Source organism: Zeugodacus cucurbitae, chromosome 2 (genome assembly GCF_028554725.1).
Source record: "Zeugodacus cucurbitae isolate PBARC_wt_2022May chromosome 2, idZeuCucr1.2, whole genome shotgun sequence".
Classification (NCBI taxonomy): domain Eukaryota; kingdom Metazoa; phylum Arthropoda; class Insecta; order Diptera; family Tephritidae; genus Zeugodacus; species Zeugodacus cucurbitae.
In genome coordinates, this window is record NC_071667.1 from 77,070,963 (window position 1) to 77,097,662 (window position 26,700).

At 33.6% G+C, this 26,700-nt stretch overlaps 1 protein-coding gene across 1 annotated transcript; it reads right to left on the bottom strand.

The window, feature by feature from the left end:
- Positions 1 to 1,548: 1,548 nt before the first annotated feature.
- LOC105211292 (probable sodium/potassium/calcium exchanger CG1090) lies at positions 1,549 to 17,210 on the bottom strand. The gene is made up of 7 exons (XM_011182640.3): positions 16,099 to 17,210; positions 7,949 to 8,194; positions 7,650 to 7,890; positions 7,298 to 7,587; positions 5,944 to 6,955; positions 2,988 to 3,176; positions 1,549 to 2,906 (listed from the first exon to the last, which is right to left on the bottom strand). The coding sequence occupies exons 1-7, from the start codon at positions 16,099 to 16,101 to the stop codon at positions 2,896 to 2,898; spliced, it is 1,992 nt and encodes a 663-aa protein (XP_011180942.2). The 5' UTR covers positions 16,102 to 17,210; the 3' UTR covers positions 1,549 to 2,895.
- Between the last annotated feature and the right edge of the window lie 9,490 nt (positions 17,211 to 26,700).

The window sequence follows — 26,700 nt, forward strand, 5'->3', positions numbered from 1 at the left end:
TTTCTTCCGATAATTTATCTGCATTATCGCTGACTTTCATGGACAAAGACATCGTTTATGCATTAGTATATTTTACAGAGCTGATTTCTGACATATTTAATATAGGCTGTTATTTTTAGATATTAAATTTCAAAGTCTGACATAATCTTCACGCCTTTATTATTCATAAAAATTAAAGTTCAAATGCCATGTTATGATTATAAATACAATTTAGCATTTTTACAGGGTGCGAAGAAAAATTACAAAAATCTAATTTTTAAAAATTTTCTGCATTGTGAATTTTCAAAACTTAACACAAAAACTCTTCAAACAATTTTTAAAATAGTACAAAATTTTTGTTAATAAAATAAATAAAAGCATTTGCTCTTAACACAAACACACTTCGAATTTTTTTTTTTAATTTGAAAAACTCAAGTTTTTGTTATTATAATATAAAATTAAAAATAAAAAATTTAACTAAAATTTTTATTCTTGGCAAAACTTTTTTTTTAAATCAGAAATTCTTCGAGAATTTTAATTAAATTTTTTTATTATTTTTTTATCAATTATTTTATAAACATATCAAAAAAATTTAGAAACTAAGATTTAATCAGAAAAAAATATTGAAAAATTTTTTATCAATTATTTTATAAAAAATTCCAAAAAATATTATTTAGAACCTAAGATTTAATCCGAAAAATATTTAATTTATTTATTTTAATACATATTATTTTATCAATTATTAAAAAAAAATAGGATTTAGATTTAATCAGAACAAATATTTAAATACTTTTTTTATATTTTTTTATAAAATATTTTATAAAAATTTTAAAATAAAAGCATTTGCTCTTAACACAAAAACTCTTCGAAATTTTTTTAAAATTTGAAAAACTGGAATTTTTGTAAATAAAAAATTAAAATCGAAACAATTTTTTTTTAACTAAAATTTTTAATCCCAGCAAAACATTTATTTTTAAATCAGAAATTCTTCGAGAATTTGATTTAAAAATTTTAAAATATTTTTTTTCCAATATTTTATAAAAATAAAATAAAAAAAATATTTAAATACATTTTTTTATACATATTTTTCATCAATTATTTAAAAAAAATTAAGATTAAGATTTAATCGGAATAAATAATTAAATACTTTTTTTTTAATATTTTTTTATCCAATATTTTATAAAAATAAAAAAAAAAATATCTAGAAACTAAGATTTAATCGGAAAAAATATTAAATATTTTTTATATATAAATATTTTTTATCATTAAAAAATTCCATAAAATATTATTTAAAACCTAAGATTTAATCCGAAAAAATATTTAAATAAAACTTTTTTTGTATCAATTATTTTACAATAATTCCAAAAATTTATTTAGAATCTTAGATTTAATCCGAAAAAAATATTTCAATACATTTTTTTAGATACAAATTTTTTTATATTATTCCAAAAAAAGATAATTAGACACTAAGATTTAAGAAAAAAAAATTTATTAGAATTTTTTTTTCAAATATTTTATAAAAAATTCCAAAACAAATTATTTGAATTTAAAATTATTTAAAAAAGTATTGAAAATAAATTTTCTCCAAAACATACAAATAAGTAACGGCATAATAATAAATAATTAAATTCAATAAATATTAATATTTTGTTATAATTCACAAGAACCCTTTAAAAATAACCTTGCACCTAGTCCTTTCAGCCACATTCTTGTTTTAGCCTTCATATTAGACAATATTATTTATTTAATTATTTTCAGGAGTATTACTTGCATTAGGTCAATATTTATATTTTTAATACATATGATTAAATATATATATGTATGTATATATTTATAACTGTTTGCTTCGTGCGATGTAAAAACGTATGTACTAACATTTTACTTTTTACGAATTGATTTGTATATTAAAATGTTGTTGTAAATATGGTGCCGTGCTAATATTGGTATACGCTATCTTTTCGTTACATTTGATTTTGTTTTAGCTATTTTAATAATTGTTTTTTTTTTTTTTTTGTTTTTGTATTATTTTATTTCAATTTTCTTGTCATATTTGTTTAAGTTTGTCGTATATTCTTGCAATACCTGGAAGTTTTCAGTTTGGTGGCATACATACATACACGTTTATGGAGACGCCAGCAGTAGAGGAAGTTAGCAGGTCAAATAGGAGGTTTTATAGTAGATTTTATACAAGTTATAATAATATATTTTCAGCTATAATTAACAAGTCGCTTTTAACAAATTTCGCGCTTTAACAACACAATGCCAACGTGTGACTGCTCTGAGTCACCCTGTATTTGACTATTTCATTACGCTGAGCACACAGCTGTTGCCGTTTAATTGATAATGGCAAGTGATGTCTGTTTTTGCAGTAATTAAACTGTATTTGTATGTATTCATGTGTATGTATGTATGTATGTTTGTATGTAAGCTTGTGTCCAGTGTGCACTGTTGTATAATGAGATATGAAGCTTGTAGCTTGGAGCTTAGAGTTTGATACTTATCTATCATACATATATCTGTTTGTATTGTATTTGCAAGTGTTATTGTTGTTGTTTTCTGTGCCAGTTACTTATGTAAATGATGCGTTAGCAGAAGACAAGAGTTCAGAATTGTGAAGTAAACATAACAAATGCATTTGTCCAGCTTCGCTACACAGCCGTCTAGCAACGTAACAAAATCCAAGTCGCGCTTAGCAGACACTAATAAGCACATATATATGACTGACTTTGTTTTGTTGCCTCAGAAAACTGCGAAACCTTCTTGATGTCGACCCATTTGAGAGTATTTATACAACTTGTTGTCTGTAAAGAAATAGCTTAGTCCTGTGCATGCTTGATTTGATTTATCTTTTGTCTCTAGCTTCTTCAGTTTGTTCGGTGTTTTTTCTATATACTTAACACAGCCACTTTTGTTTCTTTAATATTCACCTGAAAAGTAGAAAAATTTTATTATTAAGTGCCTCCCAACATAATTTGTAACTATATATGTAAATATGTAATTATATTTACTGGCGCATTCCGGTGGGTTCATGTAACCAAATACGTTCAACTCATACAGCGAGGCCAATGTGATGAAGCACAAATACCAGATCATCAGTATTATGCCGAGACGTTTGTCCAATTTCCAGCCGTTCAAATGTGTGGCCATAATGAGAAAGATGACCGTCGAAAAGAGCGATAAGGTGGAGTATGCCAAGCCTGCGAAAGAGAGCATAAATAAATTTGTTTTTAATCTATCCTTATAAGAAAAGTAAAACATTTACTATAAAATTTAAATACTATTAATACAACTATGAATTTGAAGAAAAATTCGAAAACTCTACTATTGTTCAAAAAAAACTACGGTGAATTAAAAAAATATTCTTAGTGATCAGTGCTGCTTGAAAACGTTGCGGTATAATTATTTTTGTTAGAAGTATTTGATTTTATTATTACTATATTCTTTATACTATATCCTACTATATATACTATACTCCTATATACTGATCCAAAGCAGAGTTCATCTTTAGATCCCATATATATTGCTGATTAAGTTGATTCCGTTCAAGTAGTTAACTTAAGTATTCTACAAGTTTCATTTCAGACATTTTACTGAAAACAAGCCACTATTACTGTCCTAAGACCTGCCCTGTTTCATATAATCCATTATCAGTTTAAATTAATTCCAAATCATTCTTCTAAGCGAGCGCCAATAAGCATAACAAAGTGAAAATGGCTCTATCGTGAATGGTCTTTAATAGGGGACAACAGCCAACATCTGTCACTAACTATTTTAAAACCCTTTTTCGGTTTCTATACGGAACCATTTTCAATAAATATATTATATCACTATACCGATTTATTCCGTCAAATTGATTCAGAAACCATAAACATTTAGGAGACAATGTGGTAACTCAATAGAAGAACTTTAAACAAATCTGGTTCCTTGTTATAAACCATTGAAACTTTAATAAAATAGATAGTTGCTAAAATAGTTTGGTACGTTTCGAAGATGCAAGTTCTTTATATTGACTTCTCATGCAAACAAAGCTCCTTAAGATCAGGAGAACGTTTTTACTTGCTGTCTCCTAAAGTAATAAGCCTGATTGAATTATGTTGAACGGGTTTTCTATTTCATTTTCAAAAAATGTTCGAGCTAATGACTTTTTTCATTGTATAATTTGTGTATGTACATTCGGATCGAAATAATTAGAATGTAATATCATCTAAGTTATGAGTTATTAGCATGGACTTGATGACAAAAAAATTTAATAACATTAAAAATATTACTTCATTACTTTTAAAATTTCATTGAAAGTGCAAATCTTAAAGTGAGAAACTTGAAAATCGGAAAAATAAAATAAGTGATTTATATATAGCTAAATTGTAATTTTTTTTTAACATTACTTGAAGTGTACAAAACTTGTTATGTTTAAATTTAGTTAATGTTAAATAATTTAAAATGTTATTTTAGTTTCACCTTGCTATCACCTTGAATTGTTCTGATTTATTTACTTATCTACTCTGCAGGAAATTTCATTCTTAGACAGCAGATATTAAATATGACTATAAATCCTGTGACAGTATTGCAGATAATACTACTTGATAATTCTTGATATTTAACTATAATAGTCTAGGACTTTGTGAATTAATTGTTTTACAATTTCTACACTCTATTAAAATGGTAATAACACCGAAATCACCCGATTACAAAGCCTATCTCTTAGTTAGAGATCTTTGTATGCTTTTGTTTATCAAATTTTAATTTTTAGTCAAATTCAATATGCTTATTCAGATTTCATTTTTTTTCTAGTTAATAATAATTTCAATTTTCCGTTTCGGTGGTAAATTACAACATCTTGTCGAATAATCGAAAACCCAATTAAATTGGTCTTAAAAGACCCAGCATTCAACATATATGCTATTTGGACTAAAAACGCAAAAGTTGCTTGAAATACATTGCTTATTAGAACATTTCGAAATAAAGTGTCTAATAAATTCAACTCAGAGTACTTTGTTCACGTAATACTCTTTTAAATTCCTGCAGGGTGTATGTAAGTAAGTACTTTAATAGGAATTATGCCAATCGGAGTTTAATGTGAGTTTCAGATAGTCTCTATAGCACAGCCAAATTAATTTAATGCGTTAAGAATATAATTCAGAAAAGAGTTTTTGCCTTTCGCACAGCCAGAGCTACTCGATTAACGATCAACTGTTATACATTGTTACTTTATCAATCAACTCAGCCAAATTTACAGCGTAGACAACAACCCGCAATATTAAAATTTCAATCGATTTGTATTCGATTAAAAATGTATGCAGTAAATTAAGATTTTTTTGTACGGTAAATCGTATTTAAATTTGCTCTTTAATCGAGCAAAGGCCGGCTAATTGTGCTGTTAATGAAGTCAATTAACGAAATATCACAATAGGTATATAAAACTTTTAATTGACTTAATTAAAATAGATTCAAAAATACCTGGGAATGATGATTTAAAAAAAAAACTACAATGGTATCACACCAACACTTGTATTTGAATATACTAAAAATGTAAAAATTGCAAAATTTTAAATACAAATTACTATTATTAACAAGAAAGAACGTTAATGAACTTTAAAGTGAAAGTGTGTTCAAACTTTATGTTTTTTTATTAAGAAGAAACAGTTAATTGTCAAACACATACAGAGAAAATTCGAAATCTACTGAAGTGTGTGTGTGTGTGCATTTAAAGTGGTGTGTGTGTAGAGTTCATACATAAAAATGCATTAATTGAAGTATTCCATACATACATATGCACAATTCTGACCTTAATCATCACTCCAGCATCGGAATTGTTGTTACTTAGTAGTACTTAGTTGTTTCACATACGTATATAAGTACATATTTACACTTTGTAAATAGACATGTACATATATACATACATATATGTATTTCATGAGGACACACAGAGAATGCTGTAATGCGTTTATACGATTATATACATACCTTTCGAGATGACATTGACGTGCGAGCCAGGCTTTATAATGGCCGTTTGTATAAACCACGGAAGACCTAAGCACACTAGGATATCAAAGACATTCGAGCCGATCGCATTCGATACGGCCATATCGCCGAAGCCTTCTTTGATTACCGCTATTGAGCTTAGGGCATCGGGTACAGATACACCAGCAGCCACAAATGTCAATCCCATAACCGTATCGGGTATGGCCAATGTTGAACCAATCACGGTTATCATCCAAACCATAAAATATGAATAGAACGAAATCCATATCATCGACACGATAAATGTGAATGGATACCAATTGCGGTATTTTTCGGTGCGACAATCCGGCATGGTTTTCTGGCATAAATAATGTATGGGATAGACGACATACCAGGCGATCAGTGTTGGAAGTCCGCCTTCCGTGGGACGTTCCAATGGATTGGGGCGTGCCTCTTTCGATTTATCAGCCGATTTATAATATTCAACACCAGCTGGTTGTGGTTTACCCACAGTCGGTTTGCTGCCGTCACCATTTGTATTTGATTGTGTGACGACGGCATCCGGTTGATCGGGATTATAAGCCATATTATCCTGTCCCGACCCAGGTCCAGAGGCGTAGAACGTATTCGTACCCCAGTCATCTTCGCCGGGCGGTTGGCCGTATCTAACACTGACTCCCACTGGATTTGTCGACGGTTCGTCGCCCCAAGCGGCGTTTGGATCCCAACTAGTACTTTGCTCTCCATAACTTTGATAATCGCTTGTTCCCTGTGGCTGTTGTTGAGAACCAGAAGCACCGTCTTGTGTAAGACTGGTTTGCTGTTGTTGCTGCTGTGTGCCTTGTGTATATGAGTTATCAGGCATGTTCTTATAGGTCACCAGCGAAGATTGCTCTTCCTTTGTGGGCAACTTAAATGGTAAATTTAACGACAAAGCCCAACGTTCCAGTTCCGTATTGAAGTGTAGCGCCACACAATATCCCACATAGCACAGCAACATGAAGACAGATTCATACTATAAGTAAAAAAAGTAGTTAACATTTTTTGATATTTCCCATTATCCTAAAGTCCATAATTGCTTTTCCTGTAACCAGCTCAAGTATGAAAGTTCGAGTTAAATATTATTGGGAGAAAGCTCAGCAGGAAACAAAACTCTTTAATACATTTAAGAAGGTTGAAGAATCAGATTTATGACCTAAATCTCTGAGACTTCGACCGAAGAGCTCGAGAGGTCTAGCAAAAGGGTATGGATAGTTCAACTGACGAATCATGGTACTAATCTTAGAGTGATCTTGCGAGCTCTAACCTAATCTATGCCCATATATATATTAATTTCTTATAAAAATAATCAACTTACGCAAGATATAACGTCATTGAAGATGATGATCAGCATCACTAATATGGAGAGACTATAGAAGAAGCAATCACGCACCAACGGCCACCAATTCAGTTGACACACAGTTCCGGAGCACAACGCACAAACCGATATCACAAACATGATATTGAACACCGCCGAGCCAATCACGCCACTAATGCCGATATCGTCCTGCGCAAAGAATACACCGATCACCACAGTGGCCAATTCGGGCGCGGAACTACCCGCTGCCATGAAAGTAGCACCCGCTACATCGGGTGACAGCTTCAATTCTGCAATCAAAAAACAAAAATAATCATTGATTCAAAGTTTTTAAGAGAGAACATCGGTGTACCTTCACACAGTCGATCCAAACTGGCGACAAAGTATTCATCACAAACGATAGCCAAACCGAAGAACGTAAAAATGGCAACGAGTACATGAAGGATGAGTCCACCATGCTGACGTGCCCATTTGTTCATCAATGGTTGAGGAAATTGTTCAATGGCAGGCGGGGTACAATTTCGTCTGGGTCGCCAAGTGGGTACGGCGTGTTTGGCAGCGCTATGTGTGGCTTCTGTTGTCATAGGGGGACTCTAAAATAAATAATATAAGTATGGAAGTACGAAATTTTGCTAATCAAATCAATTTTACCTCCGTTGTTGTTATTGAGCTGAGCGTACTATCCATAACATCGCTATCCGCAAGATCACTATCCGAGGGTCCATTGCCACCTGCCTCACCTAATCCGCTGTCTCCTTCCTCTTGTAAACTCTCAGCGTTAATTACATCTTCCGTTTTGCCCTCACCCTTGGCCGAGTAGACACTGACACAGTAGTAAATAAGGAACAGCAGTCCCATATTCCACATACGTGCTCGGCGGCTTCTTCTTCGGACAATCTGTGAATTATAATGGTAAAATAACGGTTATTGGCTTAAATGAAAATTTTAAAACGTAATACTGGAATAGTTTAAATGGAACAATCTGTAAGCAAGTTGCTGCAACCAATTTCTCAGCAGAATCGAAGTACAACAAGATGTAATGTAACAACTCCGACCTACGCGGGTTCGAAGAAGAAGTTCTTTATAAAAATCCGTTCTTTTTAAATTATTAGATGTGATTATAGGAGAGTAGTATGGTTCTAATTTAAAACCCCACTTAAAGAATTACTTAAAGATAATTGGAACTTTACTAACTGAGGGACATTTTTCTATTAAAGCCCTCTCTTTCCTTAATTTTTGCTTTGACACTAAATTTCTACCGAAAGAATCAAGATCTCAAGATTACAACATGATTCAGAAGTCTTTTGAAAGACATCGAAATGTAAAGTAAGTCTCAAAATGGCAATAAGCGAAAACCATTACTTTATGAAATCCGTAAATCTAGTGTTAAATACCCCTCATTGAAAATTTTTCTTTACCACAACGCATATAGTCAAATGACTCAGAGTACTCAGTGTGAACTAAAGTTGGTACTTGGCGCTACCGCAAACTACATATGGGCGTTGGAAGCCTAGGCAAATGGTTTATTACTTCGTAATCCGATACATTCAGTTATTTACCACAAATAGTTAGCTTTTACTTTTGCTGATTTGTTTATTGCTACGAGTATGACTTCGTTTGTTTGATTGCACTTCGGTGTCAGTCAACTCTTCTAGACTTGAGTGAATAAGTTCATAAACATATTTAGAAATAATATTTGCAGTAAAAATATATATTTATATTCGCACAGCTGTTTAGATAATTTAATTTTCGTTTTCATATGTTTTTAAATCGTTATTGTCATAAATATATTTGTATATGAGTAGTATACAATTTTTATTTGAAGATATTGACCAACGTTCAGTCAACTTATAATGTCGAAATTTAATTCATTTCAATTAATCTACAATAATAAAGATACTATGATTGCTTAGGGAAAATTAACGAGAATCATTCTTCTATCGCAGTCGTATGTAACAAAGAATATAGTTTGAGTTTTAAGAAAAAAGATCTATCTGATCGAACCAGCAAACACCACAATGTTTTTTTTTCACCAACCTGGTGTTTAGAGAGTTTCATTCTGTGGACAATTTGTGGTTTGGATTATAACCGTTGTTTCTAGGGAAACTGAGTGTGTTTGAGGGTCGTTGGTACGGAAAACTTATACTGATAACTGAAATCGATCTGCGATACCCAAATGCACATTTAGAGAGCTACGCAAACTTCGGCAAAGCAAGACAACAATGAATGGGTTTAAAAACTATTGCATCAGGGTAAAGGCAAATTTTATATGATTAATATAATAAATTAAAATTGTTTGAAAATTGCTTTTTAATATCCAAAAATATATAATAAAACAAGTTAGGAAGCGCTAAGTTCGGGTGCAACCGAACATTTTGTACTCTCGCAATTTATTGATATATTTTTATTAAGATAATAATTTGACTCAATTTGAAAATCCTATAATTAGGTATATGAGAGCTATGGGAAGTTATGACCCGATTTTAACCATTTTTGGTACAGAGACACACTATTAGAAGAAAAGTATTTCCTCTGAATTAAATTAAGATACCTGAGAGATTTACCGAAATTTTCGGTGAAAAATTACAATGGGGCATTGAGTTCTTCATATTCGATATTCGGGGCTTTGAAAAGTTATAGTCTGATTTCGAAAATTTTTCACAAGTAATGCCACAGATCGTATTTGTGTAAGGTTTTATTTCACTATCTTCATTGGTTCATTATGTTATTATAAAGTGAAGAAATAAGATGGGATTCAAAATTGAGTTACGTGGGAAGTTGTTGTAGTTGTGAACCGATTTCATCCATTTTCTACACGTGACATCAGGGTGTCAAGAAAATATTATATACCGAATTTCATTCGAATCAGTCAAGTAGCGATGCCACGCCCATTTTCTATTTTGTAAGAAATCTTAGTGCAGCTCCCTTCTGCTATTTCTTCTGCAAAATTTAGTGTTTCTGGCGATTTTCGTTAGTTAGTTAACCCACTTTTAGTAATTTTCAACCTAACCTTTGTATGGGCGGTGGGCTTGGTTATTATCCGATTTCAACTGATTTCATGGTGTGTAGTGGGGCACGTTAGAGAACTGACTGCAGCAAGTTTGGTTTATATAGCTTCTTTGGTTTGCGAGATATATACAAATACGATTTGTGGGCGTAGCAGTGGTCCGATTTTGCACTTTCCCATTTTCGAAAACAACCCTCTCACCCGTGTGTTCCAAGTTTCATTAAGATATTTCAATGTTTACTCAAGTTATCCGTTGCACGGACGGACGGACAGATAGACATTCGGATTTTGACTTGTCTCGTCGCCTTGATCATTTTGATATATATAACCCTCGTTTAGTTTTATGACTTACAAACAACCGTTATGTGAACAAAACTATAATACTCTCTTAGCAACTTTTGTTGTGAAAATAAAAGAATGAATTTAGTGAATATGAGATGTGTGTGTTTGTGAGAAGCGTAATTTTCATTTTTTGAAAAAAAAACTATTTGTTCATGTCGTCAGTAAAGTAGTTATCAATAAGAATGTAAAAAGTTGTAAACTATATTATTTATTATTATAATTTGCATGGACTGTCTGTGAAAACTCTCAATATAGCACAGCTCGGCAGAAACAGCAATAACCCTAGTCACATTATTGTTATTGTTGGTCCTTCAAATAAATCCGTTTAAAAATTAGACTATGGGTTTGGGACCAACCTCTACTTTTGTTGATTATTCATATTCCACAACAAGAGTAACATATTATGTGCTCTCAAGATTTGGTAGGAGTAATTCGAAACTACTCATTCCAAATAATAAATTTAAATGCGTGAATGGGTTAGCATTTTCCTAACCACGTGGTCTTTAACATTTCTTTAAAGCCACGTACAGCGTTCAAGTACTACTAACAGAGGACAATGAAAACAACAAAAAAGTTAGTAACAGCGGCAAATATGAAATTGCAAGGCAGCCACACTTGCATACAAATATTTACATATACGAGGATATGTATATATGTGAGTACATAACGGCGGTTGAGACGCCCCAACCCGTTGGGAACGACGACACATCGTCTGTGTAAATCATCGTTCATGGACAGCAGCGGTAGGGGGTGGTTGGTTTTTGTTGGTCTGTGTGGTAATGATGGCGGTGACGACAGCGTTGGCGTTCGTGTTGCCACCAGCATTACTTTGTGTTGCCTTGCTTTGCCTTGCTGACACCGATGTTGTAGGTTCAACATTGGCATTTACACACTTTATCGATTTACAGTTTTCTTTTGGCCGCCGCGTTGGAATGAGTACGCTGGCAGCGCAGCGGAAAACACACAAAATACAAAATAATGAAGAACAAGAAGTGAAAGAAAAAAGTATATAAGAGTGTTTATATATGTATATATGTATTGATATATGTATGCCTTATATTTTGGCAGCGTCAGGTTGGGGTGATGGCCTCTGCCGGTTACTTTTGTTACTGGCTTTACTGCATGCAATGGCAAGAGGGCGTGTGTGTGAAGCCGCCCCCCCCCCCGCGCTGTAATAAGCGCCAAGTAGTGACACTTTAAGATGGAGAGCGAGCGATTATAAGCTTTTTTAAGTGTGTGCTAGAAAAGTTTTTCACTTTGAATTTGTGTCATACGACGGATGACTTAATAAATGTAATAACTTCAGCGACGCCAACTTAAATCAACAAATAAAAGGATTCAGTTTGACTTATAGTCACTTATGTACAGATCCTTCCATACATATATACATATATATATCGTATGTATGTGTGTGTTGACGTACGCAATGCGCAAGGATGCTAAGATGACGTCGGTGCTCGTCGTTTACGCACACAGCATCACATATAAATACATATTTGTTCCACATAAACATATAAAAATGAATTTCTATATGTTTATATAATACCTAATATATATGTGAGTGTATAGTCGCTTCTGTGCTAGACTTATGGCGACCGCTTACATCATACAAATTCGCAAATGTAACCGTTTCAACTAAGCAAATACAATAAATCGACTGGCAAAACGATGTCATCCAGTTTGTGTGTTAGTGTGCGAAGTCTATTGGCGCCAGACACATTCATGCGTCCCTACCATACCCAAGTTGCCCCAAAACCTCAGTTATCACTTCACAGTAAACGCCTGCTGTCCCAATGCAGTGTCATAATCACGTGCATATATTGTCAACAGTGATTCATAAATAGATTCACAGACACTTTTTTGCAAAGTAGAAATATTTGTTGTTTTTTATTTTATTTTTTCAATTCTGTTAAATAATTTACTCTTTTCAACAAATTTTTAAATAATATAGATCTTGCTTTGGCTACTCAAAAAAAAACTAATATTTTTAAACAATTTATGTAAATTTATGTGTATATTGATAAAACAAATAAACATTGAGAAATTGGGTGCCATTACGGAAGCATACAATGACAATTCAATGACATAAGCACAGAGATAAGAGCAGTTATCTCCTAATTTGAATTAATATTTTGTGAATTTTTTGATTAAAAAGCTGTCACAAATAAAAAAAAATATTTTATTTCGTGGTGTATGTTTCCATATCGTGGTGAGTATATTTTGGAGATTCGAGTAGTTTACTTTGTCGAAAAATCTAATAATTCAATATCGCTTAAAATAGAAGCAGAGAGATCTCGAAAATATAACGGTAAAGGAAATTTCTAACTCAAAAGTCTAAATAGGTGTAAAATTTATATTTCAATTGTTTTTATTGGAAATAATTTTAAGACATATAAGCTATGTTATCCGCTTTTTATTACCTCATATGAAAAACTAGCGAAGTTGCCACAGCGGAAAAGTGTAATTCAAGCTATTATCATTTCAATTTCTTGAATATCAATCTTCAAATCTTTGACATTCAAGAGTATTAAGGGGGGTCATCCCTTGTGAAGGGTTCAAACAAAACTTTTATCATAAATTGCTTTTTTTAACATGTCTAGAATACGGTAGTAAAGTGATTTTTAGAAATTCGAAGTCGTTTTAAAGATACAGCAGTTAGAAGAATAAGCTGTTCGAAGCGCTCAGTTGGCAGCTGGAAACTTTGAACGCGCTTTTCAAACTTTCCTTCATGGTATCTCAAAAACGGCTTGACCGAATGACTTGAAATTTGTTGGGTGCATTCAGCACATGTAAACGCATGGAACTCTCTATTGTTAATCAAAAATTCATAAAACTTCGATTTTTTTATAGCAAAAAACTAAAAAAAAATTACGCAAAATTCTATTTTTTTTTTTTCAAATGTCTACCAAAAGTCCAATTTTTGGTATATTCACTTGATCGTTTTGTGTTCCATGCATTTAGATTACAGATTAAAGCGCCGCTAGCTTCTTTTGTTTCCGATAAGCCAATCAGCCGGAATCGTGGAGGTAGTGCGAGCCCATTTTTTCGAGGCGGGTGTTCAGAATGCTGTAACTCATGTTCTACACAATAATTTTAAAACTGTCGAAATATATGTTAATAAATGATAATAAACTTAAGGCTCTATCAATTTACTGGTTATAAAAAATCAATAAAAAACAGGCCGTCACATGGGATGATTAAGTTGAATTCTAATTTTTATAATTATCAAAACTTCCTGAATTACTTCTGAAAGGGTTGAGAAAACAGGAAAAAATTTTAAATTCGAATATGCTAGCGGACGCGACTGGCGTTGTGTTGCCTGATATTTCAATTTATTTAAATTGGAACGAATGGTTGCTATAATCATTCTCGAATCCACCCAAAGACGCGTAGAAATTTCATTCAAATTGGTCCAGGCGTTTAGGAGGAGTTCAGTGACATACACACGTACAAAAGAATTGTATATAAAGATAAAAAAAAATACATAATATTTTTTAACGAGGTCTTAGCCTCGATGGAAATAAGAAATTTCTTTAAGACTTGACCTCCATCGTAAACATTCTTATTTTTTAGAATTCGTCATTTTAAATAATATACTTAAGGGGTTTGGTGGGTTTCAAAATGTGGACTTTCTTTTGTCTTATTGATTGTCCAATATGTGTAAAACATTATCCAAAAATTTCAAATCAATCCCAATAATATTCCAAGAGATATACCCTTTGGAATTACGAATGTAAAACTTTAAACGAATTTATCTCAAACTCAATTTTCCAGATCAGTGGATATCTCAAAAAGTTTTGAATCAATTTTTTTTTTTCAAATTTTGCTCACATCTTTGGAACAACATTACCTAGTTAATGAACGAAGGATTTCTTAATATTTTTACTATTTTTCGAGCCAATATATGCCAAAATTTTAACAAAAATGAGAGTTCTTTGGTTTAAATTCTGTCAAAAATTCAAATTTTAATATTTTCTTTTTTTCCTTCGTTCATTAACTAGATTTAAATATAAACTCTCGAAATATTTTTGGTTTGTTGTTTTTAAATTAACCAATTATGAGTTATGATGACCACGGAAAACCCTTTGTTTTGGGCACGTTATGGGAGATGTGGTGCATTGGCTGAATTTTCGGAATTTTTAAATACAAATTTCACAAAATACTGTCTAAATATGTATCTTTGAAATGCTGAATTAAGAAAAAAATATTATAGAAATACCCTTGTTTTTAGCCACTGAAACCCACCTAACCCCTTAAAGGCAGATGACGAAAGCACAACCATTCTATTGTCCATTTTTAGATGGTAGTAGTAAATATAAACAGGATGAATTCGATGAGTGAATTTCGTTGGCAGAAACATTACAGTCTAAAATAAACTTCACTGTTATTATGGAGGTTATTCACAATAGAAACTATGAAGAATTCTCCTCGAAAATATTAAATTTTGATTTTCATGTTGAGAATTAGACTTTCTGAATTGACTTTCTGCTTTCAATTTTGGGAGTAAAATGTGGAAAGTAAATTATCGTTTTTTTTAATTATCTTCTTTTCCAGACCACTTGAATATTTTTAAAAGTTACTGTACGCATGCCAACACATACACATATCCACAGTTATATTTATCTCTTTTCATTTTCATTTAGAAAATTGCGTGAATTCGATTTTCCCAGAAAAGTCTATATGTATGTGTAAGTACGTGCGAATTTATTACATAAATATGTATTTGGTACATATTTACGGTATTTGGCTGCTCATTTGCTGTCTTGCCTTGTCAATCAAGAGCAATCAGCTAAACAAAAACACGGTGCAATTGTTTTGATTTGATCTCAATCCTTATACAACTTGGCTCAAAGATACACACACCTACATACAAACCAACAAGCACATACAAATACTCGTACATACAATGATGCAACTGGCTTTTGTGCAAAATATTCGAAGCGAATTTTCGCCGTTATTAAAATTCCTACACACCTACAGTCATACATAGATAAGTGTTGTGTCTGTGTGTGTGTTTTATGTAGTTATGCTATTTATAGTAAGCGCAAACGTATCTACCATGAAGAAAGTGTAGCATACTTTGCGGGGCAGGCAACCAGGTAGGAAATGAAAATGAGCAAATATAAAGAAAACATGTGTGTATGTGTGTGTATTTTTAGTATGCGCCGCTTAACGGCATTTACAAATACACACACGGTGTTGTTTTTTGTCTGTGTGTGTGTGTGTGTGTGTGTATGTGTACGTGAGCGCTGAGCAGTGTGGTGAAAAGCAAAGGAAAGTGGTACATTTCAACGTCGCTGCCTATAGTATAACGGCATGTTAGGCGCCGTAGCATGATACACAGTTATATTTGCATGTGTGTGTGTTTATCATTTTCATTGTAGTAAATTCCACTTTTGCCTATTACATATTATTTCTTTTTCGTTTTTTTTTACTTCTGCCTTCTACTAACCATTTTGTATTGTTTTTTTTTTTTGTTGGCTGCTTGTGTAGTTGTAGTTGTTGTTGTCGCGATTATTTTAAGCTTTGTCTCCGCAAAGCGCTATTGTTATTTTGTGTTGTTTGTTTCCTCAAAGGATATTCGCACAGCTTACGCCTGCTTAACTTCGTGGCTGTGTATATTAAACGCGTTTATCTGATTTTCACTGTCACTTGCATTTGCACTTTTCAGTCTTTGATTTTTTGGATTTTACGTACAATTTACACTGTGTTGTGGTGTATAATAGCTAACGATGTGTGTTGGCTTAAAAATTGCACAATTCACTTTGATAATAAATACATTTGCTAATAATAAAAAACTGTAGTGAAACACTGTTTTCTGTTGTTTTCCCGACGTACTTTTCGTTGTATTTTTCGTACGATTTTCATTCGGTCATAATTCGTACTAATATTGACTGACTGACTGACTGACTGAATTCGATTATTCGAACTCCACTTTTGCCACTTGTACCGCGTTTAGCACCATTTGTCTCAAGTTGTCACTGTAGAGGTTGTTTTCGTCGCAGTCCTTGCTTCCTGTATACACTTTTTCTACTTTTTTGTTTTTACTATAGCCTTTTCATTATTATTTTTTTAGCTTTTCTTCTTCTTGGTATGACACACAACTGCAAACGTGTTGGTGGCAGCGTAAAAGTGGATGTGGGTGTTCGGTTGGGCGCTGAGGTGTTGGTGGTGATGATGGTGGTGGCGTTACAATTTTCAGATACACAGCATATTATATTGTTGCGTATTTGCAGCAGTAGCAGCAGTAGCAAGAATCAAATTTCAAGTTGCTCGTTGCAAAATTTGTTTTCCGTACTACTTTTCAACCAACCACAGTGTCACTATTGATTTGTTGACTTTTAATTGCACTATTTTATAATCTTTATTTACAATAATTTTATACAGTTCTTTATTTTTTCTTTTCTTCTTTATTTTTTCTTCACCAATAACACATAGTGGCCAAGTGCTGCGAGCGACCGTCCTTCCTTCCAGCAAGGGAAGACCGTAGAATTGTACTGAAAGTTCACCACCGCATCGATTGTGACGATGGCACCACTGCTGTGCTACTGCTAAGCGACTGCGGTACAAGTTGGCGCTGTTTGGGGCCAAAGCTGTCGTTTCATGCGTCTCTTGTGCTGGTGCTGCACTCTTTGCGACGATTGTCGTACGCAGTGGCTTTGACAGCAATAGTACGTTGGAGCACAGTAGTCGAAGTCTTCGACTAAGCATGGTATCTATGGATTTTGCGCTATTCACCACACTAATAGCTGTGGCGCTCCAAAAGACAGAGTTTAAGCATCGAAAAGAGCATAGCTTATTCGTCCATTCATCTATGTATCGCTATGTACTCGTACTTATACACACACACACCACATATAAATTTATATGTGTCGTCACATTCGTATTTGTTTACCGTTACGCACCAGAAGTTCGCAAAGCGCAAGTACAAGTTCATTGAGCGCAACCATGAGTGAGAGTAAGAGAGCGCCACACTTCTATTGAGTATAAATAATTGATTATATTACATATTCGTTTGTGTTGGCAATACCGTTATAACGCTTAAAATAAAAATTTTGAATTAAATGCTTAATTTTCCAAGAAATGCTTTAATAAATAACAAAACTTTAGTGAATGAGACATACGAGGTGTGTTAAAAAAAAACGGGAATTTTCAATTTTTTTAATTTCTTGGGTTTGGAGAATCCAATTGTAATTTTTGGGTATATATGCCCCTGAAGTACGTTAAACATTACAGCTGATTCATTGCTTACTTTTTCTGTAGCACCAGCTAAGGTAAGACATGTTTTTATGAACTTATCGATTTTCGTTTGTTGAAAGAATTCTTAGCCAAAAACAATACCGTATTCGCTAGTCATGACCGTGTGACTTTTTCCTATTTTCGAAAATAAATAGAACCCTAAAATTGCGTCTTTTTAGAAGCATACGAGACATTATTGAACGAGCCAAAGGCTATCCCAAAAATCGAGTCGAAGTGTACCGACGATTGGAAAAAGAATCTTAAGTACACAATATTGAATGAAGACTATTTTGAAGACCACAATATCAATGTAGACGAAAGAATATTAAAATAAAACGAAAATTCCCGTTATTTTTGAACTCACTTTATATGTCCTTCAATAAAAAAATCGACTGTCTGAACTAGTTAAGAATTTTTAAATTTCGCTATGGAAGGAGGAGGAAAGCATCATTTCATGAATAGATTTAAGACTAGTTCCTCCTTCGAAAACTCTGAATTGAATAGATTGAGAACCAGCACCGTCTCCTATGTAGTAGTTTCAACGGGAAGAGGAATTGTTCTCTAAAACTGATATTTCATGGAAAACCTTTCACTAAAAGTACCAATTTACATCTATTCATCTACAAAGATCGGCATCGAGGCAGGAGTTTTATTTTGTATACTCTGCTTCTAGTGCTTATCCTCAAAAGGCATGGAAATGTCCTGAGTTTATTCCTCTAAAGTCTTAAAGTGACAACTCTCGAAATTATTTTGAACAATTTCAGTATCTTAGAGTTAGAAAAACAAAGTATTTCTCATGTAGACTTCGAAGTTTTTGTCAATTTCATCCATCTTGGAACAAGTGCCAACTCCGAAAGTAATGTCGTGCTTAAAATCCAATATAAAATCACTCGAGTCAAGTGCACTTAGGTACACATATGTAAGAATCGGATGATGTCCGTGTGATATTTGATAAATAAGTTTGGACATTTGATGAGAGAACTCCTTGTGTGTTCAAGATAAGTTTTCTACGAAATTTATATTGTACAGTGTCTCCGTTTTGCCGACGGTAAATATCGCATGGAATGATTAGATGTATGAGCTTTGTGGCGCCATCTCAGGCAACTAAGACTTAATGCCAACACTGCTTAGCACACATCCTCCGAACATATTCAGACTATACAACTCTGAAAGGACTCAACAATACGGTCTGGTATAAGAGGAAGAGAGAGGAGCTTTGAAATACAAAATCTATTCTTGACCCCGCACGGTATTTCGAATAAGCGTCTACTAGCGAAAAGAAGGAACCAACGCTGTGGTTCTGTGATGAACGAAATTATTTAGGCGGTTCCAGCAAAGAATGGCATTTGTGCGTATGTAAGTATGCATACCAATATCCACCAGTTATTGCATTAGGTTGCCTTCAAACGCCATTTAAACGCCTTAAAAATGCGAAAACCAGCCGCTCTGACGCCTAACTGTTTACAATGAGAATCATGGTGACAAAACCACAATGCAAAATTGACATCATAAATTAAAATTACTTCCACCCTTCTGCACCTCGGCCTTTGTGGAAAACTAGATAACCAAATGTGACGTGCTAGCCAGTCTTTAAACTCAACAAATGTGTGTGTGTGTATGTGTTACTACCGGATACAGTCACGCGGGGATGAAGCACAGAAGTACCTTGACACTCGCAAACGACGACTATTTGTAAAACAATTCCGATCGCAACAACGCGAATGAGTAGTATTTAGCAGACTGAGATTGCACGGCATATCAACCACAAAAATAGAATAGCGCTAACCAGACACAATAAGGTAATACAGGCAATAATAAAATGGAATAGTACTAGTGGAAAGGGGCGAGTACGTAACCATCAACACGATTATTCCGCATAAAATAAATTGATTCCTGTTAAAAGTCAAAAGAGACCCCTCTCCACGAGGGGTGCTGCCCACAGAAACGCACACACACACACACTCTTAAGCAAATATGTGCAATCATATATATGATGAAGAACGCTCTCGATCACTATAAATTTGTCCACAATAAGTTTCTTTATTGAGATCTCAAAAGGATTGCCGTTGCCACAAACACCCTCTGGCCATTCACAATGCTCCTCAGCCGCTTATTTGTTTGTTTGCTGCTTTCTTAAGCGAAGTACACACACTCGAGTAGCATTCTTCAAATTTTTATGTTACGCACAGACACATATTCATAATGACAAACAGACAATAAGCAACACTGCCACAAAGAAATCTTCTTGAGAACGCTTTGAGCATCTGTGCGCTGAAATTTCGATTATACAATATGATCGGCAATAATGATCGGCACTTACCTGAAGTGATATCAACGCACATACATACATACACTCCACATGAAATATATATTTGGCACCTCTATGTCTATTTCTATACGCATCTCGACACATAAATAAATTATTGTGGTAGCATCCTGGCAGGCTATTGTCTCCTCAGCTAGTGTCCCTTGAATGTGTGTCAAAAATTACGCATGCGGTTACATAAGCAGTTATACATATGAACAAATGTATGTGAGTGTGTGTGCACTTCTTTCTCCATTCTGTGCCAGACATATTGGCGTTGTCAACAAGATTTCCACGGTCACTTTGATATCGATTTTAAACAATTTATTTAGCTCCTTCGATATAGCTGTGGATGTGCCAAATTGATCTATCTGTGAGTGTGGAAAATTTTATGTTGGTTACTAATAGTACTAAATCGGGCATATCTAATTTGAAGATGTGTTAGCGAACAACCAGAAAGCAGATTACTTTATATTAAGATATAGAGTAGGGTTTGGGTGGTTAAAAAAATTTCGATTGAAATTTCTTCAAACCCGTTCTTTAAAGTTCAATTATTACATTTCCAAGTGATTCAAGTCGTATAATAAAGTCCGACATTTTATTATTATTGATTTATGTATACAGAGCAATTTTCAGAAATGAACACTCTTGAGCTCCTCTATATCTTTCGAAGTATCGGAGAGGATATAGCACTATCGACATAACCCCCTGTCTACGTGACTTTACGTACTATTAATCTAAAATTTTGGACTATATTTGTTAAAAGTTCAACCTAAATTTACTCGGACCACAATAAACCTAATGTCACCGGTTAGCATAATTATAGTAATATCGTTCTTAACTTAATATATAGTTAAAATATTTTTCTTAATTTTTGGTGAAAATTTCATAGCTCAACGGAAAGTATTTATGACAGCGCCTTCATACAAGCTGAACTACTGTGCAAGGTTGGTATTCTAGATGGGCGAAATCGGATGCCATGCCTACAAAATTGAATTAAACGGAAAGTTATAAAGTGCTATAACTAAGCCATAAAATAAAAAAAAATGATATGGAGGATCACACTAGAGGCGATATATTTGGTTGCAATTTTCTTGGGAAAGTGGGCGAGGCCAGGCCACAAAAATTTTGTTATACATATATCACAAACTAATAAAACTATATAAACCGAACTTACTAGACACATTTCCTCTTAGAGATCCATCTTACACCATGAAAATAGGTGAAATCGGATAACCCACCCCCCAGACAAAAGTTATGTTGAAAATTACTGCGTTAGCTCACTAAGGAAAACCGCCAGAAACACTCAATTTTACGGAAAAATTACACTTTGATTGGTAGAAAAAATTGGTATCACGTCAAAAACCGTACGTCTCAGTAACTTCTCGACCAATATAAGACTAATTTGGCTAAATTTTTTTCTTGACATCCTGATGTTATATCTTGAAATAGATATTATTGGTTTACAACTTCTTCCTATTACTTCCCATATTTTATAATTCATCAATCAAGCACCAGTGAAGATAGCGGAATAAAACTTTGCACAAAAGCTACCTTGAAGGTGTGGCATCGCCCATCTAAAATTTCATTTTCATCATTTCATTGGCCCATATATCGTACATGAGGACATTATTGCCTGTGGCTAATTTTTTACCGAAAATATCGGTAAATCTCTCAAATTTTATAGAAATTCATAGAGAATGCTTCTCTCCTAATAATGCGTTTATGTGCTAAAAATTACTTATTTATTACTTTCTCTAGCTCCCATTTAACTAATATTAGTAGATTCAACTTTCGATGGTCTTAAACCCAGATTAAATTCTTTAGGAGCCTTTCACTGTTAAAAGTAAGAACCGTGTTAAATTGAAATCATCTACCTCTATATTATTTGCATTTTTTGCTTCTGAAGGTCTGACTTGGGACACTATTCGAAAGAATCTTCTTAATTTTCCAAAAATCTAAAAGTCAATCATGTTTAATAAAAATGCTTAATATTGATCATATGTAAATGAGTTATTTTATGGCTTAACATAGGCGGTATCTATTCGCAATTTCTCAGCTAATCATTCGCTGTTCGGGGCTCTCTGTTTAGAGAGTTTATATTTCAAATCTTGAAGTTATGGAGACCTCATTAAAGAGAGGTTTGTTAGTATATTCATTCCGATTATGCCTGCCTATTTGTATTATACCAGTTGCTTATTTGATTCGCCACTTCATAAAGTTCCGAGTATCGAAGAAGCCAATTTATTATCATTACATATTTTTTACATGTTTAAGTTGTAAGTTGAGCTGTAAAATTTTCGATATCTCAAAAATTTATTACTGACTAATCAAAAAAGAAATGGAAGACAAGTGAAAAATTTAATCAGAAAATGTTCAAAAGCGATTGAAGTAAATGTATGAATACATTTATTTCGCAGAATTCCTTTGACGAATCAAATTCGTACATTTGTAAATCTTTTTCAAGGATTTTATTAATTAGCAGATAACCTCTCTTATTCAGTAGGTGTCGACAGGTATCAAGTGTTCATTGCCGGCGTTCAATTGTCCTGCTGGTGTGAATTGTCGCACCAAAGTCGGCGACTTCTTACACTACGGCTGATGCGACTGATGCGGCTGAGTGTAGCAATTGTGTGACAGAGTTGTCAAAAAAGAGAAAACATCAAACGCGCCGTCACTGCGCTGTATTGTTTGCAATGCACACTTTTTCATCTACGCATGTGTGTTTGTTTAAGAAATGCTAAGACAATAAGCGATTTTCTGCAATATTCTTCAAATGTCTCTTTTAGATGTTGCACACTGCGCCAACACCACAATTGATATATTTTGCTAGCAATGATGACAACCAGAAATAATTGACTATTGGCTACAGTTTGTTGGTTTGATTTGAGAGTTAAATGCGTACTTTCGGTTTGACTCTTTTGCGGGTTTTAAGAGTGAATTTTTATATTTAGAAGTAAATTATAATATTGCTCGTAACCAATTCTCTTTTATACTACATAATTCTATGCAGACGATAGTTTTTCGAGAGATCAATGTCAGATAGAGCATTTTTTGCCTATGTTAAGAAATCTTTGTGAAAAATTATTATTATTTTAGATATCCTGAAAATGGTAATAATGGATTATTCCATATATATATTATTACTAACAAATTCAGTAATTTCCGCCACAAAGATATGCTCAATTTTTATACTCTCGCAACAAATGTTGCTAAAGAGAGTATTATAGTTTTGTTCACATAACGGTTGTTTGTAACACCCAAAACTAAACGAGTTAGATATAGGGTTATATATACCAAAGTGATCAGGGTGAAGAGTGGAGTTCACATCCGAATGTCTGTCTGTCCGTCCGTCCGTCCGTCGTCCGTGCAAGCTGTAACTTGAGTAAAAATTAAGATATCTTGATGAAACTTGGCACACTTATTTCTTGGCACCATAGGAAGGTTGCTTTCGAAAAATGAGGCAAAATCGGACCACTGCCACGCCCACAAAATGGCGAAAACCGAAAACACATAAAGTGTCATAACTAAGCCATAAATAAAGCTATGGAAATAAAATTTGGTATGAAGGATCGCACTATGAAGGGGCATATTTGGATGTAATTTTTTGGGGAAGTGGGCATGGCCCCGCCCCCTTCTAAGTTTTTTGTACATATCTCGCAAACCAATAAAGCTATAAAAACCAAACTTTCTGCAGTCGTTTTTTTAGCTACTTCCTAATGCAGTCCAAAAATGAAAGAAATCGGATCATAACCACGCCCACCTCCCATACAAAAGTTAGGTTGAAAATTACTAAAAGTGGGTTAACTCACTAATGCAAAACGTCAGAAACACTAAATTTCACATAAGAAATGACAGATGAAAGCTGCACTCAGATTTTTTTACAAAATGGAAAATGGGCTTGGCGTCGCCCACTTATGGGTCAAAAACCATATCTCAGGAACTACTCGACCGATTTCAATGAAACTTGGTTTTTAATAGTTTCCTTACCTCCCAATAATATGTTTTGAAAATTGGCCAAATCGCTTCACAACCACGCCTACTTCCTCTATACCAGAACTTAGAAGACGATCTGAATCGTTTACTTTACAATATATAAAGTAAGCACTAGTGAAGATATCGGTGCAGAACTTTGCACAAATACTATATTTATAGTGTGGCAGCCCATTTCTAAAAATCGCACCATAGGTTTTCAAGTCCCATATATCGAACATGAGGACCTTTCAATGGACTTTATACAATATATATGACGAATATGTGGGTCAAATTGTGTATTATATAATATTAATTAAGTTAAATAAATAAATTGCGAGAGTATAAAATGTTCGGTTACACCCGAACTTAGCCCTTCCTTACTTGTTATTATATCAGATTAGGTCAAAAATATATCCGTCAATATTTTCCACGTTATAAATATCAACTACTAAATTTTCTTCATTTTGTTAGATTTTATTAGTATCCAAGAAAAGTTGAAAAGAAACAAATTTTTCGAAACCTTTTTATTGAAGTTTGACCAAGGTTCCAAGCCTGACTGAAATAGATTTAAATATTTTCTTAACCCTTATTTAATCATTATAAACTTTTTTCTGCGTGACCTGCCTCTAACACTGATGCGATGAATATTAAAATAAATTAAAAATCAGTTGATAAAACACTGGTCTGACATAATGGTAAGCGCACAACTCACTAGATTCCTACCGATTAATGGCATCGGCCATTTTTTTGCCCATCAGGTAATAAACACTTGGTGCCATGCCCAGACTATAAGATGATTGCAAAAGAACCTCCCAAAAAAGCTTCCGGAGTTTCTATAGACATGTGTGGCCTGACATTTTACTGATGGTACAAAATTCTTCTTGTATTGGACAATTGCTTTCAGTAGACGACCTCATTGTTGACAGGTTCGAATTAATTTTGGCTGAAGGTAAATTATTCTCTGTCATATCCACTAAATACATTGTAAAATCTTCCTCACCTTCAATATTTGCATGGGTACCGCTTACGACGTCTCACCGACTACTTGAAATTCAGTCCATGAGGTTCTGTTTAAACACATGTGACAGCCATACTTCGAACTTCATCCTGATCAAAAACAAAACTTTTCTTGAGTTCCCGTGAACTCCAATGCTATGTGAACTTGGTGAGTTTCAATTAAAGCGAATAACGAGTAGTGCTGAAGATTTTGAAAAAATGGACTCTACTGTTGTTTATCAGGAAAAAGAGTAGTATATGCATTTACTACTAGAATTCAAAGTTTACAATCTAGATCAGATTAAATTATGTTTAAGAGAGCAATATTATATTTTTAAACCAAAATTGTAGGTTTGAGCTCCAAGTGAACTCGATATTTATAAATTTTTAACTAGTGCGATACTAGTACTGGAATCTCCTGCTAAAAGCTACTTTGATATAACAAAAAGCAGTTATGAAAACTCAACTAGTATATATCTGACCGATGTCTGCCTGATAGAATATCTGTACATGATGCTGTTTGCTTTGGAAAGTGCTGAGGACCGACTAGTTGACCATGAGGTTCAAATTAATCGCAAAGGTTCAAATATATACATACACAGTTTTGTAACCGCATAGACGGAAACTCAAGCCAACATTTTTGTGTCGCTTACTTTTTTACCACGACCCATTACAAAAACACAAATAAATTGATAAAATTGCGCATTTCGGTCGCAATTCAGTAATGAATAAAATCTCATCCATCATTTCTGCATTAATTCCCTTTTCACTTTCCATAGCAAAAAAGGCACAAAAATACAGAATTTCATAGAAAATTTCACGTATTTAGTATTTTAGTTTTCGAGTAGTGCATGTAGTTTTCTATAGCGACACACCGTCTGCTGTATGTTTGATTGTAGGCCTCAAATTGAAATGGAATGATGTGGCTGGGGCAGATCAATCAAAGGCGAAGGTGACAATACAATCAAATGCACTTTGTTACACTTTTATGTTGTAACAATGAAGTTTTGAAATTTTTCGCGGTAATATTATATATAGAGCCTTCTTCAACTGTACAGAGTTCAGATACAAAAGTGTGCCCATTTTGAATGAGTGACTTGGATGTCGCGTCGCAAAAACTGAGATTCATGCGGCACTGATACTTACTTACATACATATATAAATATGTATGTTCGGGTGTGTAAATTGTAGATTTGCAAAAATCATTGCACCATGATGAATGTCATCAGCGTTTTCCTCGTTTTCCATTGTGAAATAATGCCGAGAATTTATCGCCTATTTTATGCATCTTTACCGAATGAAAACGAGACAACGGCGCAGTGGGTGTCACCACATGCTATGTAGGAGCACTAATAGCCAACATAGTACAAATATGAAAATGCGAATATTTCAAAATTCGGTAACTTCGAAATGCACGAAATAATTTCATCAAGTCATCCGGACTCGTTAGTTTGTTCACTGGCTTATTCATCTTATTCATCCTAACCGATTACACGGAGATTCAGGGCACAGATGTGTGCCTACCATTGCAATTGTCAT

What these genes read in the sequence shown, in the direction of transcription:
- LOC105211292 (XM_011182640.3), bottom strand. An exon ending in TTTGGATCGACTGTGTGAAG is followed by an intron (nt 7,588 to 7,649) that starts GTACACCGATGT and finishes TTTTGATTGCAG; the next exon opens with AATTGAAGCTGTCACCCGAT. An exon ending in CGTCAATGTCATCTCGAAAG is followed by an intron (nt 3,177 to 5,943) that starts GTATGTATATAA and finishes TCTCTTTCGCAG; the next exon opens with GCTTGGCATACTCCACCTTA.